Here is a 13,222-nt window from a genome sequence, read left to right on the forward strand (position 1 = left end):
TTAATTTTAGATATCAACAGGGACTCGTTCTAGATGAACTTTAGAGCCATTGGATATCTTGAGGGTGGTAGCAGAATGGCACCGAGGGAGTCAACCAGCGGGGAGTCACACTGGAGTCACTCAGTTGGACAACAGGCTTGAGGTTCTCCATCTGTCCAAACGGTCCGTCAGGGAAGCTAGTCATCAGTGACCGAGGACCGGACTGGAAGTATTCAGGGAAAACCCTGGTCCATCCATTCATGACGACAGTGAGAATTTCCAACACAAATTGTTCTGGGCCAATGTGTTCCCATTTGAACAATTCTTTGCTCTTCTGAACAATCTCTGGTGAGTAAAGACCAATCTCAGGCTCCAGTGCAATCGCATCAGCCTTGACAAGAGAGCTTGTCACGCGGTATGAGCCACCGTGTCGAGCCCGATCACGGAGAGCCAACAGTGTGCCCAATGCGCCGACCAAACCGGTAGTCATGTCGGAGATTGGCAGAGGAGGAAGGACGCTGGTACCGTCATTAAAGCCGAGGGATCGACCCATGACGTGCGATGAGCCTGAGGCTGCATCTCCGATTTGCTGCCAGCCAGGTCGTTCGTGGTAAGGACCGTCAGGTCCGTAGCAGTTCTCTTCCACATACACAATTCCCTTGCCCCGGTTTCCAGCCATCTCGAGAAGCTCGTTGACTCCGAAGCCCTTTCTCGCAATAGCGTTAGGACGGAAGCCTTGGACGAAGACATCGGCGCCCTGGATAAGCTCACGCAGGCGCGACTTGTCTGCCTCCTTGGTCAGATCAATGTCAATAGTGCGCTTTCCTGTGTTCAGGGTCAATTGCAATGCCTATAAAATTCCAGTTAGTATAAACCGTTTGGTGCGCAAAATGACCGAGGAGTGACATACGTTGAGATCGACCAATCGACTACAGTTCACGCGGATGACATCGGCACCGAGAGCAGCTAGGGTGCATCCAATAACTGGACCAGCGATAATTCTAACAAGCTCCACCACTTTTACGCCGGCCAAGGGGCGGTTGTCGTTGGTGATCTTAGGCGACGGAACAGGAGGAGTGGGAATCGCGTGTGATTGCCGAGAATAGCCGACGAGAGGGTGCTCCGCAAGTCTTTTTCCCATTAAAGTTTCCGACCACCCCTGAGGTGTGAAGCAGATGCTACCGCAGAAGCCATTCTTGACGTTGTGCATTTCCAATTCATCTGCGGTCCATTGCTCCATATGACGGCTGATGTACTCATAAGCATCGTTCAGGTCCTTGGCCGGGTAATCAGGGTCCATTCCCATGGACCGCAGAACTGGGCTGGCATCAAGAGAGCCGTGAAGTTGATACCAGACACCAGGAGTCTTAGTCTTGTAAATAGCGGTAGAGCGGTTGTTGACGGCTGTACCCATCCAGCCTTGCTGGAAGTCTTGTTTGAAGAGCGAGGATAGCTGGCGCTTTTGAGCAAGCTCGTCAATGCTCTTGCCTTCAACAGAGGCCGCGTAGATGGTTCCAAGCCAGATAGCGGCATGGTCGGTGTTAATCGACACCTGTTGACTAGTGGCTGGTGTTCCGTCGCGGTCTTCCACGATCTCGTGTGCTACAACTCCACACATAGCATGCACGGCAGCTGCGACAAGGGGGGCCTTGAACGGCCCAGGAATGACAGGAAGCTCACTTCCCTCGAATTTGACTGTGTTCAAGAGATCTGGGTTTTGGGTGAATCCAGGAGTGCGCTTTGCAATGTATTGAAGAATGCGAGCGGCATCTTGGGGAGCTGGGAGAAAGTCTTTGTCCATGAAAGTTCCGGGGCCATAGATGGCATCACTGGATATGGTTTCATGCTGAGCAGTCATTATGTGGACAAGTGAGGCGATGGCGGCAGATGCAAAAAGATGAAGACAAGAAGATGGGAGGAAGTGAAGTATAAAGTTCCGATATATGGAGACAGCTGTACAAAATGGTCAGATGATCGGCAGTCACTGATTTGCTGCTTGAACGATTTATATCCTCACAAGGATATTATAAAAGAGGGTCTTCGGTCATTATGAAATCGCATGGCGTGAAACCTTCAAGCTCGGAGGGCGGCAGAACGGGTGAACGGATCGGCATGCCGAAAACTCGGAAGTGCATCGGAATCGCCCAAATAGGCAACTTGCTTTCGCTTCGTGCGGACCCTAGCTCTCAGCCGGATTTGTGACACAGACGGGCCGATGAAAATCGAATGTTGAGTGGCAGAGTCGGGCCGAAGTCTGTACCTGGGCATGATTATGTATTTTCTGAGCGAAAATTCCAGAGGCCTGCCCGATCAGTCTCACGGAGAGCATTTGCCAGCCGCCTTCATAAAGCCCGTGGTGTACTGCTTCCTCTCCTTTGATCAAAGTCCATTTTGCTTAACACACACACTATATTGAGGATGTCTTCTATCTCTATACAAACCATCGGTGTAATTGGCACCGGTGTCATCGGCGCCAGTTGGACAGCACTGTTCCTGGCAAAGGGTTTGAAGGTCATTGTTACTGATCCAGCCCCAGGCGCTGAAACCAAACTCCATGAGTATCTGCAAACGCATTTATCGGAGGTTCCCAATGCCAAACTCTCGCCAGAAGCTTGCTTGAAAAACCTCAGATTTGTAAAAGAGCTCGATGCTCTTCTGGGTGAGGTGGACCTCATCCAAGAGGTAAGTTGACCAGTTCAATATTGGGGTTGTCATTGCATGCTAACTGAAAACTAGAATGGACCAGAGCGACTGGACTTCAAGCGTCAGTTGTTTGCTCAGTTGGACGCAAATACCCCAGAGCACGTCATTATAGCTTCTTCGTCCTCTGGCCTTCCATCGTCCGAGTTCGTCACAGACTGCAAGAAAAACCCAGAGCGCATCTTAATTGGCCATCCTTTCAACCCGCCACATCTAGTTCCGTTGGTGGAGGTGGTCCCCCATCCAGCAACCGGCAGTGAATATGTGGACGCCGCATTCCAATTCTACCAAAGTTTAGACAAGGAGCCTGTCCTCGTGAAGCAAGAGACTCCGGGATTCATTGCCAACCGTTTACAGGCCGCTGTCTGTGCCGAGGCCTACAGCTTGATATCAAGGGGGGTTGTCTCTGCCGAGGATCTGGGTGAGTCTCTTTCAAGACCCTTGCATGAACTTTGTGCTGACCATCGCAGACAAAACCATGACATCTGGCCTTGGTCTTCGTTGGGCCCTGACTGGACCAATTATGACAAACACTCTCGGAGGAGGAGGCGACTTCACACATTTCATGGACCATCTTGGGCCGGCATTGAAATTGTGGTTGGATGATATGGAAAAGCACAAGTTCGAGTTCCAGCCACAGCAAGTCGAATCTGTCAAGGATACAGTCAATGACTGGGTGTCCCAGGTCAACCTGAAAAAGGTTGAACAAGATCGGGATGCATTTTTGGGAGAACTTGTCGAGAAGAAGCAGAAATAAGTAACATAAGCGGCATATTCAGGAGTTGGATTAATACCATCATGTCATTTCTCAAACCAACAATTAAGTGTAAACATTACTTGCGCAAATTACGGTCTAAAGTAAAATGAATAAATCGCACTGGGCTCACTGTATCCCCCCTTCACGGCCTTTTTACTCGGCCTCCTCCTCCTCCTTGGATGCAGCCAGGCAAAATCGGCCGGTCGGCTTACCATTCTCCTCATATTCAACCGTCAAGCGAGACAAATGGGCAAGCAAATTCTCGATCTTGATCTCACCTTTGTCACGCTGAACTCTGCCCAAGTTGTCCAGCCATTTGATTTTGTTCAAGATGAAGTATACCAGGGCAATGACGATTTCCACGCCAAGAGAATAGCCCCAGATTCGTACAACAGTGACAATGTCGGTCCAGCCATTCTTAGTCTCAACAAAGTGGTCAGCTGGGTTGGTCTTCATGTTCTCGTTGGAGAACCATCCAAACAGACAGAAGATGGTAGCTAGGACATCCACACCAAAAATCGCAGTCACCAAGTGAATGGATGGCCAAGTTTCACTCCCGCGAGTGACAAATATCAGCCAGTTCTCCGTCAGGGCCACTTCCAAGAACAATACTTCTTGAATGGCACCCCAGTTCTGGATGATGCCTCCGTTTTTCAAGAACATGGTGCCTCTGACCACCCAGGTGCCCAATGCAAGCAAAACACCGAGAAGACTAGAAATGAACCAGATTTTTGGAAGTTGCCATTCCACAGGTCGCAACTCAAATGATGCATGGTCATATGCAACAGCGACTGTCGCGAGATCAGCAAACAAAGCCAAGAAAACGATCAGTTCAACTCGGATACTCTCGTTCAGAATAATCATCGACGTCACAAGATATATCTCCAAATGCAAGCAGAGAGCAATGCGATATTGGATATATGCCTTCATGCGATGGAAGATTTGACGAGCAACCTTGATCGAATCAATGATTGTTGATAAGCCAGGCTCAAGAAACACGATGTCTGATGCAGATTGAGCGGCTTCAGATGCACCTTCGACTGCAATCCCGCAGTCTGCTTTCTTCAGAGAGGGTGCGTCATTCACGCCATCACCTGTCATTGCGGTGAGATGGCCTCGCTCCTGCAACATTTGCACGACTTGATATTTGTGTTCGGGGAAAACTTCAGCAAAGCCATCTGCCTTTTCGACAAGATCGCTAGCCATGGCACCACTCAGACCTCCGTGAATCAATTTGTCCGAGTTGTACACCTTGGTTCCCAGAGCCAGCATTTTGCAAGTCTCTTTTGCAATAGCGATAGCATCACCTGTCAGCATTTTCACACTGATGCCAAGGTTTTGCGCTTCACTAATTGTTTGAGCCGTGTCTTCGCGTGGTGGATCAAACATAGGCAACATTCCAAGCAAGGCCCAATCTTCACCTTCCTTTTGAACCGCGACACCAAGGGAGCGGAAGCCTCGATGCGCAAATTCTTGCGCTTTGGCTTTGTATACCTCAGCGGTCTCCTTGGAACAGCTCGTCAATTGAAGCACCGCTTTCGGTGCACCCTTTGTGCAAGTGTACCGAATTCCATCGCACACAGCAACGGTGACAATACGTTTAGACACGGGATCAAACGGTGTGAATTTTTCAGTCTTCCAGCCACGACGCATGATTTCACGAGCACGCGGATACTGTCTCAGCGTCAAAACAGTGACTTTATCGATTGGATCTAGCGATTCAATATTGTGCGAGGATGCGAGTGCGGCAACGGCGAACATCCAGTCGACATCAACACCTTCCGCCACATATGGCTCCCGGATACTCAATTTGTTTGCTGTCAAGGTGCCAGTTTTATCCGAACACAGGATGTCAACGCCCTTGTCTTGTCGTCAGTATTTGATACAGATGTCGTATCGGAGAACTCACAGCTAGCGATTCAATCGCTGTCAACTTTTGCACGATGGCTTTCTTTTTGGCGAGATACGCGGCACCCACTGCCATAGTCGTTGTTGTCACAACCGGGAGACCGACGGGCACTCCAATGATCAACAAAGATAGGGTATAGTGAAGCAATGTCTGTTGACCAGGCGAGGCGATGGGAATATGTCGGAAGAAACCGCCAATCCAAGCAGCAAGGATCCATGCCATAACAAGCACCAACAAACTTGTGCCGATGTTATCCATGACGAGCTCGAAGTGGCCCGCACCCTTGGCTGATTGTACCATCGTTGCTGTTCGGCCAACAAAGGAGGTTCTCGCGCCAGTTTGAACAACCGCGAATGCTTTGCCGCGTTTGCATCCAGTGGTATAGAAGATCATATCTCCCATGTAACGATCCACGGCAAGAGATTCACCTGTTATGGCCGAGTGATCGCAGGCCAGGATGGGATAGCCACGTCTGCGAGGTTGGCTCGCCGGCTTCTCTTCGCCATCCTCACCATGTCCATCGGCTTCTTTAGCTTTTGCATCTCCGTGGTCTTCTTTCTCACCCTTGGTTGGATCATTTTCATCATCTGAATCCGAGCCTCCGCCAAGCATGCCTTGCTCTTCAAGTTGATTGAACTCTTCCCAGCCATGGGTATCTTTGAAGTCACAGATGACTCTGCAGTCAGCGGGTACAACCTGGCCTTCTCCGATAATGACCTATTGAGATGGTAAGCAGCTGGTATAAGTTGGGAAAGAAATATGAACTGACCACATCGCCGGGAACTAACTCTCGCGCTAGACACTCCTGCTGAGCGCTGTCGCGTATGACTTGAGCTCGCAAGGCGATGTCTCCTTTCAAACTGGCAACCACATCCGCCGCCTGCTTTTCTTGATACCAACCAACCGCTGCGTTCAAACATAGGATACCGATAATCACACCGAAGTCAACCCAGTCATCCAGACCCGCAGCAAGCAGAACCGCCAGTTCCATCACTGCGTTCTTGTTAGAACCATGTCTGAGCAGCTAACCCCAAGTACTCACCATAAAGAATTGGACCCTGGAAATAAGATAGAACCTTCGCAATCGGGTTCTCCTTCTCGGATGTTAACTCGTTCCAACCAGCCCGACGCCGACGAAGGGGAACCTCCTCGCTCGATAGACCCTCCCGAATATCGGTGATTTTCCATTCGTCAGGGAACTTGCCGGTTTCACCCTCGAGCTTCTTCACGCGAACTTTGCGCTTCTTCCACGGAGCATACCACAATCGCTTTTCGACAACGTCCCCTTGTTGTTCATCGGCTGCACTGGCGTCTTTGAAAGTAGACACGTACTTGACAAGCTTGCCATACTCGTCCAGATTGGACCAATCTCCGCTGAGAGAAGCCCGGGAGATCCGTGAGCTACGGCGGGGAGCGCCGGCACGCTCGGCAGTAAGCTTCTCAGAAGTTTGCTCCATGGATTTTTCCTAGCAGCACATTAAGTTAAAAGGTGAATGCTTCCAAGAGATTGACAGGGCACACCTGTGAAGATAAAGCTCCGTGCTGGATCAATTATCGACGCTCAAAAGTTGCGATTCTCGACGAAAAAGTAATTCTGTCAAACCTGATATTCTTTGAACACGTCTGGGTCAAATCCACGAAACAATTGAATGAAGATTCTGGGAGATAGACGGTGAAGAAGACGGTGAAGAGAAAAGAAGAATGTAACATATCAAATTCTGGCTGGCCCTTGACAATCATACTGACGTCGGGAGAGGAAGTCCTCGCCCGAATCCCTTCGAGATTTGGCAATGGAGCTTGATTGTTTTGGTATCTGTTTGTGATGGATGGCGTAGACTAGGTCTTCAAAGGAACGAGCCGCGGGAGGTCTTCAAATCTCCCGACGGAACCTGGTGTGTGAAGCTTCGGTTCATCCTATCACGTTGGGCCTGCAGTACTCCCGGCATTCCAATTCGCTGTGAGGATGGGAGAATGATGGTAGTTGAAAAAGGCACTGGGTTTAATGTTTGAGCTAAAGATGCTGGCCACGGACTCGGAATCAAAAGCGTGTTCCGTCGGCTTCTGATGGACACCGAAGATGACCTTGAGGCCTTGTATTTCTCTAGGGCCGTTGACTTGTCATATTTCATAAGTCAAGGTCGTCGTTTCAGATGACTACCATTTTCTTTGGCAGGTCTCAATCAATTAAGGGCCAATGTGGATAGGTAAAGCCATAGCTGCATCATCCTAACAGGTAACAAGCTAGTCATGGGTCCAGCCTTTTTCGTTTGATGGGTGACGCACTGGATAACGAATCAGTCTTCGATGTAATAGTCACCTTTCCGCCGAAAGCCGGCATCCGGACTTGACATCCTTTCCAGTCCTGTGGTATGATTCACTGGGGGTATTTTAATAGTGGAGAGCGACACCAGTATGGGAGAGGGTAGAATTTGATGCCAAACATACATGACAAGTAGTGATCCAAGCCAGCAAGAACTGAAAACTGTGGATGAAGTTAGAGGCGTAGTCGTTTCAAGGAACTCAGCACTTACCGATGATGGACATGTGACGATGGTTTTGGGAAGGAGAGAAAAAGTTCATTTGACCCCTCGGTCTTTCCCTCTTCCCTTTTCTTCCTGTCTTTAGTCTCTAACATCCGTAACGAGATAGCCGTTTCGTGCAGCTCGCAAAAACATCATTTCAAGACTCGTCAATCCAGAAAACCGATCGCCTTGAACGTGATCCTATCCCCATTGCCTCCCTTCTCTCTAGCTCTGGGGCTACTACGTGTGGTTCAGTTTTATGCTCTTGAGAATCACCACATGATCCCTATCACGCATGTGGTGTGCTCTGTACTATGTGACGCGAATAGATTGCTCTTGTGTATAGACTCCTCGTGTCCTGAATGTCAAAAATACCACGATTCTTTCAAAAAGCCGAACTGGGTCTAATTCGTCTCTCGAACATGTGTTCGTTTAGTATAAAAGTAACCATATGATGCATCCAACCATGTAGGTTACCTCCAGGGTTATATTGCAACTGTCTAGGGAGGTGTGTGTCAAACCCATTAGACTTTCTCTCTACCGTGGGATGATTACCAGTTGTCACGACAAATTCTACCTCTGCTTCGGGTGAACCAATAAGAAGTCTATTTTGTAATAATGCTTCATCGAGCGTCGGGCCTAGGGTTTATTTTCTGTATAGCTCTCCGTGGTGGCTTGTTTCATCTGTCCTACACTTTTCAACCAACCATACCCGCAACAATGTCGCCTTTCTGGTCTCGTTCAAAACGGTCTTCGCCAAATAAGAATAAACTGGTCATTTCCAGCGATGGAGATGACACTGGAGCTAAACTGGTCATTTCCGGCGATGGAGATGACACTGAAGCTAACCTGGAGAGAGAGGGCAAGTTCAATACTCTCCAACGATTGCGATATGCAAAATTCCGCAAGATGATTGCTCGTAACAAGGTTCGGGATAGCTCAAGTGACCTTCTCAACACCGAACAAAAGCTTCGAGAAGTTGTCCAGGAAGAACTTGCGATCAACGAAGACTTCATTCACAGTGCGGCTGCTACAGAGAGACTTGAACATCTAAACATGAGATACCAACGCTTGGCTCAAGAATGGTGCCATAATCGGCTGAATCTTGCGCCTGAGGGCCAAGCACGTGCATTTGAGCTATGGCGATCACATTCAAAGTGGTATATGCATAGCGAACTTGTCAGGATTTGTGCAGATCAGCAAGGATGCTGCGCTCGTGGATGTGGTTGCTGCTTAAACCGCAATATTGACGCATCGCGCAGTCTTGGGGTAGGGCATTGTACACCGGAATGCGGATGTTGCGCAAGGGCTCGCGGCTTCAAATTCACCAAGTCCCAGAAAGAAGACTTGGAAAAGCTCCATCGGCTTTCAAATACACAAACTTACCGCTCATCGCGCCTGGTCCGAATTTCAATTTGGGGTCTTTCCGGCAACAGTTGGACAAATCCCTTTGAGATGATCAACGCACCCCCGACTTATCAGCAAAGCGAAAGCAGCCGAAACATATAAGGTCTAGCTGGAAAGGTCGAAGCTTGTTCTTCTATACCTTGAAGTGAGATATTGAATCTTGCTATGGCTCAAATACGCAAAGTTGATTCTTGTGATATGGATCAGGTTGTGAAGTGGAATGAGCAAAAGCTGTTCTTTATTAGTTTGCTAGGTGCCAATTGAAACGAGGAATGGGATTCTATTGTGCTCCACCAGCCAAAGATAGATTCCAACATAGGATAGCCCGGCGGAGATAGAGACAGATTTCCATTTACTTTTACATTCAATGAATGCTGTCTTCACCTCCTCTACTAGCGGGCTGCCCCAAGGCCACACCACAACCTGGACGTTCTAACAAACTTGGAGCAGATAAGGTAAACTCGGTACTCGGTATGTGATTCATTCATCTTGTTCTCTGATCACTCGTTAAACATACATCACATCACATGGCATTTCACATTTATTTGGTCTTGCCAGAAGGAATGTTGAAGAACACGGCAGGCGAGCCAGGGCTGTAAGCCCGGTCAACGCGGTAGTAGCCCTTGCGGTCGAACTGAATGATGTCGTTTTCCTTCAGGTTGGCGACATTGCAGTCTGCGACACCGACATCGCGGAACTCAGTGTGCTTGTTCAAGCAGTCCTCCAGAACATCATCCTCGGTCAAAGCGTCCTTGTTGAGGAGGTGATCGAAATCAACGAGCTCAACGGGGATGAGATCCTGACCCTCCTCGGCGAGCCAAGTGACCTTCTTCTCGGTCTTCTTGACATCACCAGTGGGGTTCAGCTCAACCTCGAGGTTGGTGATGATACCAGTCTCGGCGTTGGTGCTGATCTTGCGGATGAAGGCATTACCCCAGTTCATGAGGGTGATTTCCTCATCGGGCTTGAATGACTTGACGTCCTCCTGCTCAAGCAGGATAGAGCTGGAGTAGATGACCTTCTTGTTACCGACAGCGGCGTTCTTGGCGTGCAAAGGCTTCTCCTCGGAGTAAGGGGCAGAGGGGCCTCCAGTCACTGTGGTCTTCACAGCATCCTTGGTGTAAATGGTAGTGTGACGACCAGCGACAGGGTCGATGTACTTCTTGTTGGTAGCCCAGATGAGAGCCCAGTCGAAGTTGGTGACGTTCTTGGAGGGGCCCTGCTTGAGAATGAACTCCCGGAGAGCAGGAATGGTCATACCACGGCGACGAATACCGCGGATGGTGGGGAAGCGAGGGTCGTCCCAACCCCAGACGGCACCAGTCTCAACAAGCTTGGTCAGCTTACGCTTGGAGAGAAGAGTCTTGATGAAGTTCATGCGGGCGAAATCCCAGACCTGCACATTGCGAAGCTTGAGGGTATCCAGCATCCACTGGTATTGAGGGTTGCGGTCACGGTACTCAATGGTACGAAGGGCGTGGGTGACACCCTCCATCGAATCAACGATGGGGCAAGCAAAGTCGTAGGTGGGGTAGATGTTCCACTTGTCACCGGTGCGGTGGTGGGCAGCAGGGTTGCAACGGTAGATGACAGGGTCACGCATAGCCTTGTTAGGGCAGTCGGCGGAGATCTTAGCACGAATGCACCAGCGAAGGCCCTCGGCGCTGCCGCTCTTCATATCCTCGAGATGAGCCAAGCTCTCCTCGGCGGCCATCTCACGACGCCCGCTGGGAATACCGTCCCATCGCTGCTTCTGCATGGTTTCCTTGTCGGTGTCATCGGCATAGGCGTCTCCCTGCTTGATGATCTTGATACAGTAGTCGTACAGTTCATCGAAGTAATCACTGGTGTAGGTCATCTTGTTAGGCTTGATGCCCATGAGAGCAAGATCCTCAATGATAGCATCTTCGAATTCCTGCTTCTCGTTGGAGGGGTTGGTGTCATCGAAACGGAGAAGAAGAGTACCATTGTACTTCTCGTGGGCGAAGTAATCGTTGAGAAGAGCGGCCTTGGCGTGTCCGATGTGGAGGTATCCAGAAGGCTCAGGGGGAAACGAGTAACAACGCCGTTCTCAGTGCCCTTAAGAGCGATATCGTAGCTAGCACCCTCCTTGGCCTTGGCGACCTTCTTCTCCTTGGCAACTGCGTTCATAGACTCAACAGCAGCGTTGGTCCAGGGGCAGAGCTCTTCGAGGAAACGGTACCAACGGGTGAAGTTTACGAGGGAGCCCTTCTTCAGAGCCGCAGCTGCGACACGGTTACCACGGAGAGCACCCCAAACGGCGATGTCGGGGGTGGACAGAGAGTATCCGACGAGGAACGAGCGCAGCAGGAGGTGGCTATCAATGCGCTGAAGGATGGGATCGAGAGCCTTGAAGTCAAGGGTCGTCAGGCTGTCCAATTGAGAGAGCCATTCGGCCTCCTATCGTAAGAAGCCATGTTAGAATATGCATATCGCGAAACCCGCGGGGTAGTCATGACTCACCACCTTAGCATCCTTGCCAGTCAGGAAGGGGAAGTGCGCGGTGAGCTCATTGATGACCTCAGTGGTACCGAACACAGACTTGCTGCCAGCCACAAGCTGAACAATAGCCTTCTCACCATCCTGGAGGAGAGCAGTGTCCTGGTAGACGATGTTGATCACCGGGGTAGGGCGAGCCTCGTTGATTGAGGTGGCGATGAGGACCACAGGCAGCAAAGCCGACTGGCTAGCGCGGGTGGCCACGTTCAGATCGAATTGAGACATGGTGAATCGAACGATGTGAAGAAGACTGAATATCTTTTCTGGAGGGGTATGACTTACTATCTCCAGACCCACCACGGACCCCAGTTTCTCCGGGCCCGGCAGAAATTCATCTAGTCAGGTCAGCTCGCCGCAATCACCTCAATCAAAATATCGCCAGTCATGTCGTCCTACGGCTCCGTATTGCCCACTGCGGCGCGCGGAATTATCTCATCATGCCGAGCTCCTCTCAGGGAGGCCTCAATGGCACCTTCCTTCTCGGCCTTCCAGCAGGTCCGAGGACTCAAGACCAAGACGAAGGGCAAGGGGAAATCCGGCCCGTCTAATACAAAGAGCCGCAAAGGACCTGCGGAATACGTGCAAAAGAACCTCAAGGATATGCCCCAATGGACTCTCTGTGATGCCATGCGGTATGTATTCAATCCGAGTCCTACAAGCTAATCACCGGTTCATCAACTGACTGTTTGGCAGATTCATCCGAGCCACCGAAGTCGGCCGCGAGCCCACCCTCCAAAAATACGAGGTACACGTTCGCCTGCGCACGAAGCGAGACGGCCCCGTCATCCGTAACATGCTCCGATTCCCACACGCGGTCCAGACCGAATCCCGAATCTGTGTTATCTGTCCCCCGGACTCCAAGGTTGCGAAGGAAGCCCTCGCCGCGGGTGCCGTTCTTGTCGGTGAACAAGAGGTTTTCGATGCCGTCAAGGCTGGCAAGATTGAATTCGATCGCTGTCTCGCCCACCCGGACAGTGTTACTGCTTTGAACAAGGCCGCGCTCGGTCGTATCCTTGGTCCCCGTGGTCTGATGCCCAGTGCGAAGACCGGTACCGTTGTGGAGGATGTGGCTTCGCGTGTTGAGATGCTTCGCGGAGGTACCGTCTACCGTGAACGTGACGCTGTTATCCGTCTGCCCATTGGACAGCTTGGTTTCTCTCCGGAGCAATTGCGCGACAACTTGCGCGCGACTCTAGGCCAGATCAGAAAGGATGCGAACGGCCTGGCTGATCGTGTGAACAAGGAGATTTACGAAGTGGTGAGTTGCTTGGTGTTGGGCCAGATGAGCTTCCGACTAACATTATCCCCAGGTACTGAGCTCCACGAACGGACCCGGTTTCTCACTCAACGGCGAGTTCCGCTCCGACGCCTCTCCCGAAACCTCTCTGCTGAGCGGCATGTAACATATTCTGTTTCTCTTATATCCTT

General features: G+C 50.5%; 6 protein-coding genes across 6 annotated transcripts; 3 read left to right on the forward strand and 3 right to left on the reverse strand.

Annotated features, from left to right (window-relative positions):
- Positions 1–40: 40 nt before the first annotated feature.
- On the reverse strand, positions 41–1,837 carry N7506_007590 (uncharacterized protein; the record flags this gene model as incomplete). Its single annotated transcript, XM_056956883.1, has 2 exons — positions 41–829; positions 890–1,837. The coding sequence occupies 2 exons, from the start codon at positions 1,835–1,837 to the stop codon at positions 41–43; spliced, it is 1,737 nt and encodes a 578-aa protein (XP_056811217.1).
- A 560-nt stretch (positions 1,838–2,397) lies between these two features.
- On the forward strand, positions 2,398–3,436 carry N7506_007591 (uncharacterized protein; the record flags this gene model as incomplete). The annotated part of the gene is made up of 3 exons (XM_056956884.1): positions 2,398–2,661; positions 2,716–3,100; positions 3,150–3,436. The coding sequence occupies 3 exons, from the start codon at positions 2,398–2,400 to the stop codon at positions 3,434–3,436; spliced, it is 936 nt and encodes a 311-aa protein (XP_056811218.1).
- A 153-nt stretch (positions 3,437–3,589) lies between these two features.
- N7506_007592 (putative plasma membrane H(+)ATPase) lies at positions 3,590–6,802 on the reverse strand (the record flags this gene model as incomplete). The annotated part of the gene is made up of 4 exons (XM_056956885.1): positions 3,590–5,296; positions 5,346–6,062; positions 6,115–6,338; positions 6,388–6,802. 4 exons carry the CDS (start codon positions 6,800–6,802, stop codon positions 3,590–3,592), a joined length of 3,063 nt encoding a protein of 1,020 aa, XP_056811219.1.
- Positions 6,803–8,587: 1,785 nt separating this feature from the next.
- Positions 8,588–9,376, forward strand: N7506_007593 (uncharacterized protein; the record flags this gene model as incomplete). Its single annotated transcript, XM_056956886.1, has 1 exon — positions 8,588–9,376. The coding sequence occupies one exon, from the start codon at positions 8,588–8,590 to the stop codon at positions 9,374–9,376; it is 789 nt and encodes a 262-aa protein (XP_056811220.1).
- Positions 9,377–9,815: 439 nt separating this feature from the next.
- Positions 9,816–12,019, reverse strand: N7506_007594 (glutamate--tRNA ligase GUS1; the record flags this gene model as incomplete). Its single annotated transcript, XM_056956887.1, has 3 exons — positions 9,816–11,315; positions 11,336–11,695; positions 11,759–12,019. 3 exons carry the CDS (start codon positions 12,017–12,019, stop codon positions 9,816–9,818), a joined length of 2,121 nt encoding a protein of 706 aa, XP_056811221.1.
- Positions 12,020–12,178: 159 nt separating this feature from the next.
- Positions 12,179–13,197, forward strand: N7506_007595 (mitochondrial 54S ribosomal protein uL1m; the record flags this gene model as incomplete). The annotated part of the gene is made up of 3 exons (XM_056956888.1): positions 12,179–12,426; positions 12,488–13,052; positions 13,105–13,197. 3 exons carry the CDS (start codon positions 12,179–12,181, stop codon positions 13,195–13,197), a joined length of 906 nt encoding a protein of 301 aa, XP_056811222.1.
- Between the last annotated feature and the right edge of the window lie 25 nt (positions 13,198–13,222).

This window comes from Penicillium brevicompactum (assembly GCF_028827555.1).
Source record: "Penicillium brevicompactum strain IBT 35665 chromosome Unknown utg000005l_segment0_segment0, whole genome shotgun sequence".
In the NCBI taxonomy this organism is placed as follows: domain Eukaryota; kingdom Fungi; phylum Ascomycota; class Eurotiomycetes; order Eurotiales; family Aspergillaceae; genus Penicillium; species Penicillium brevicompactum.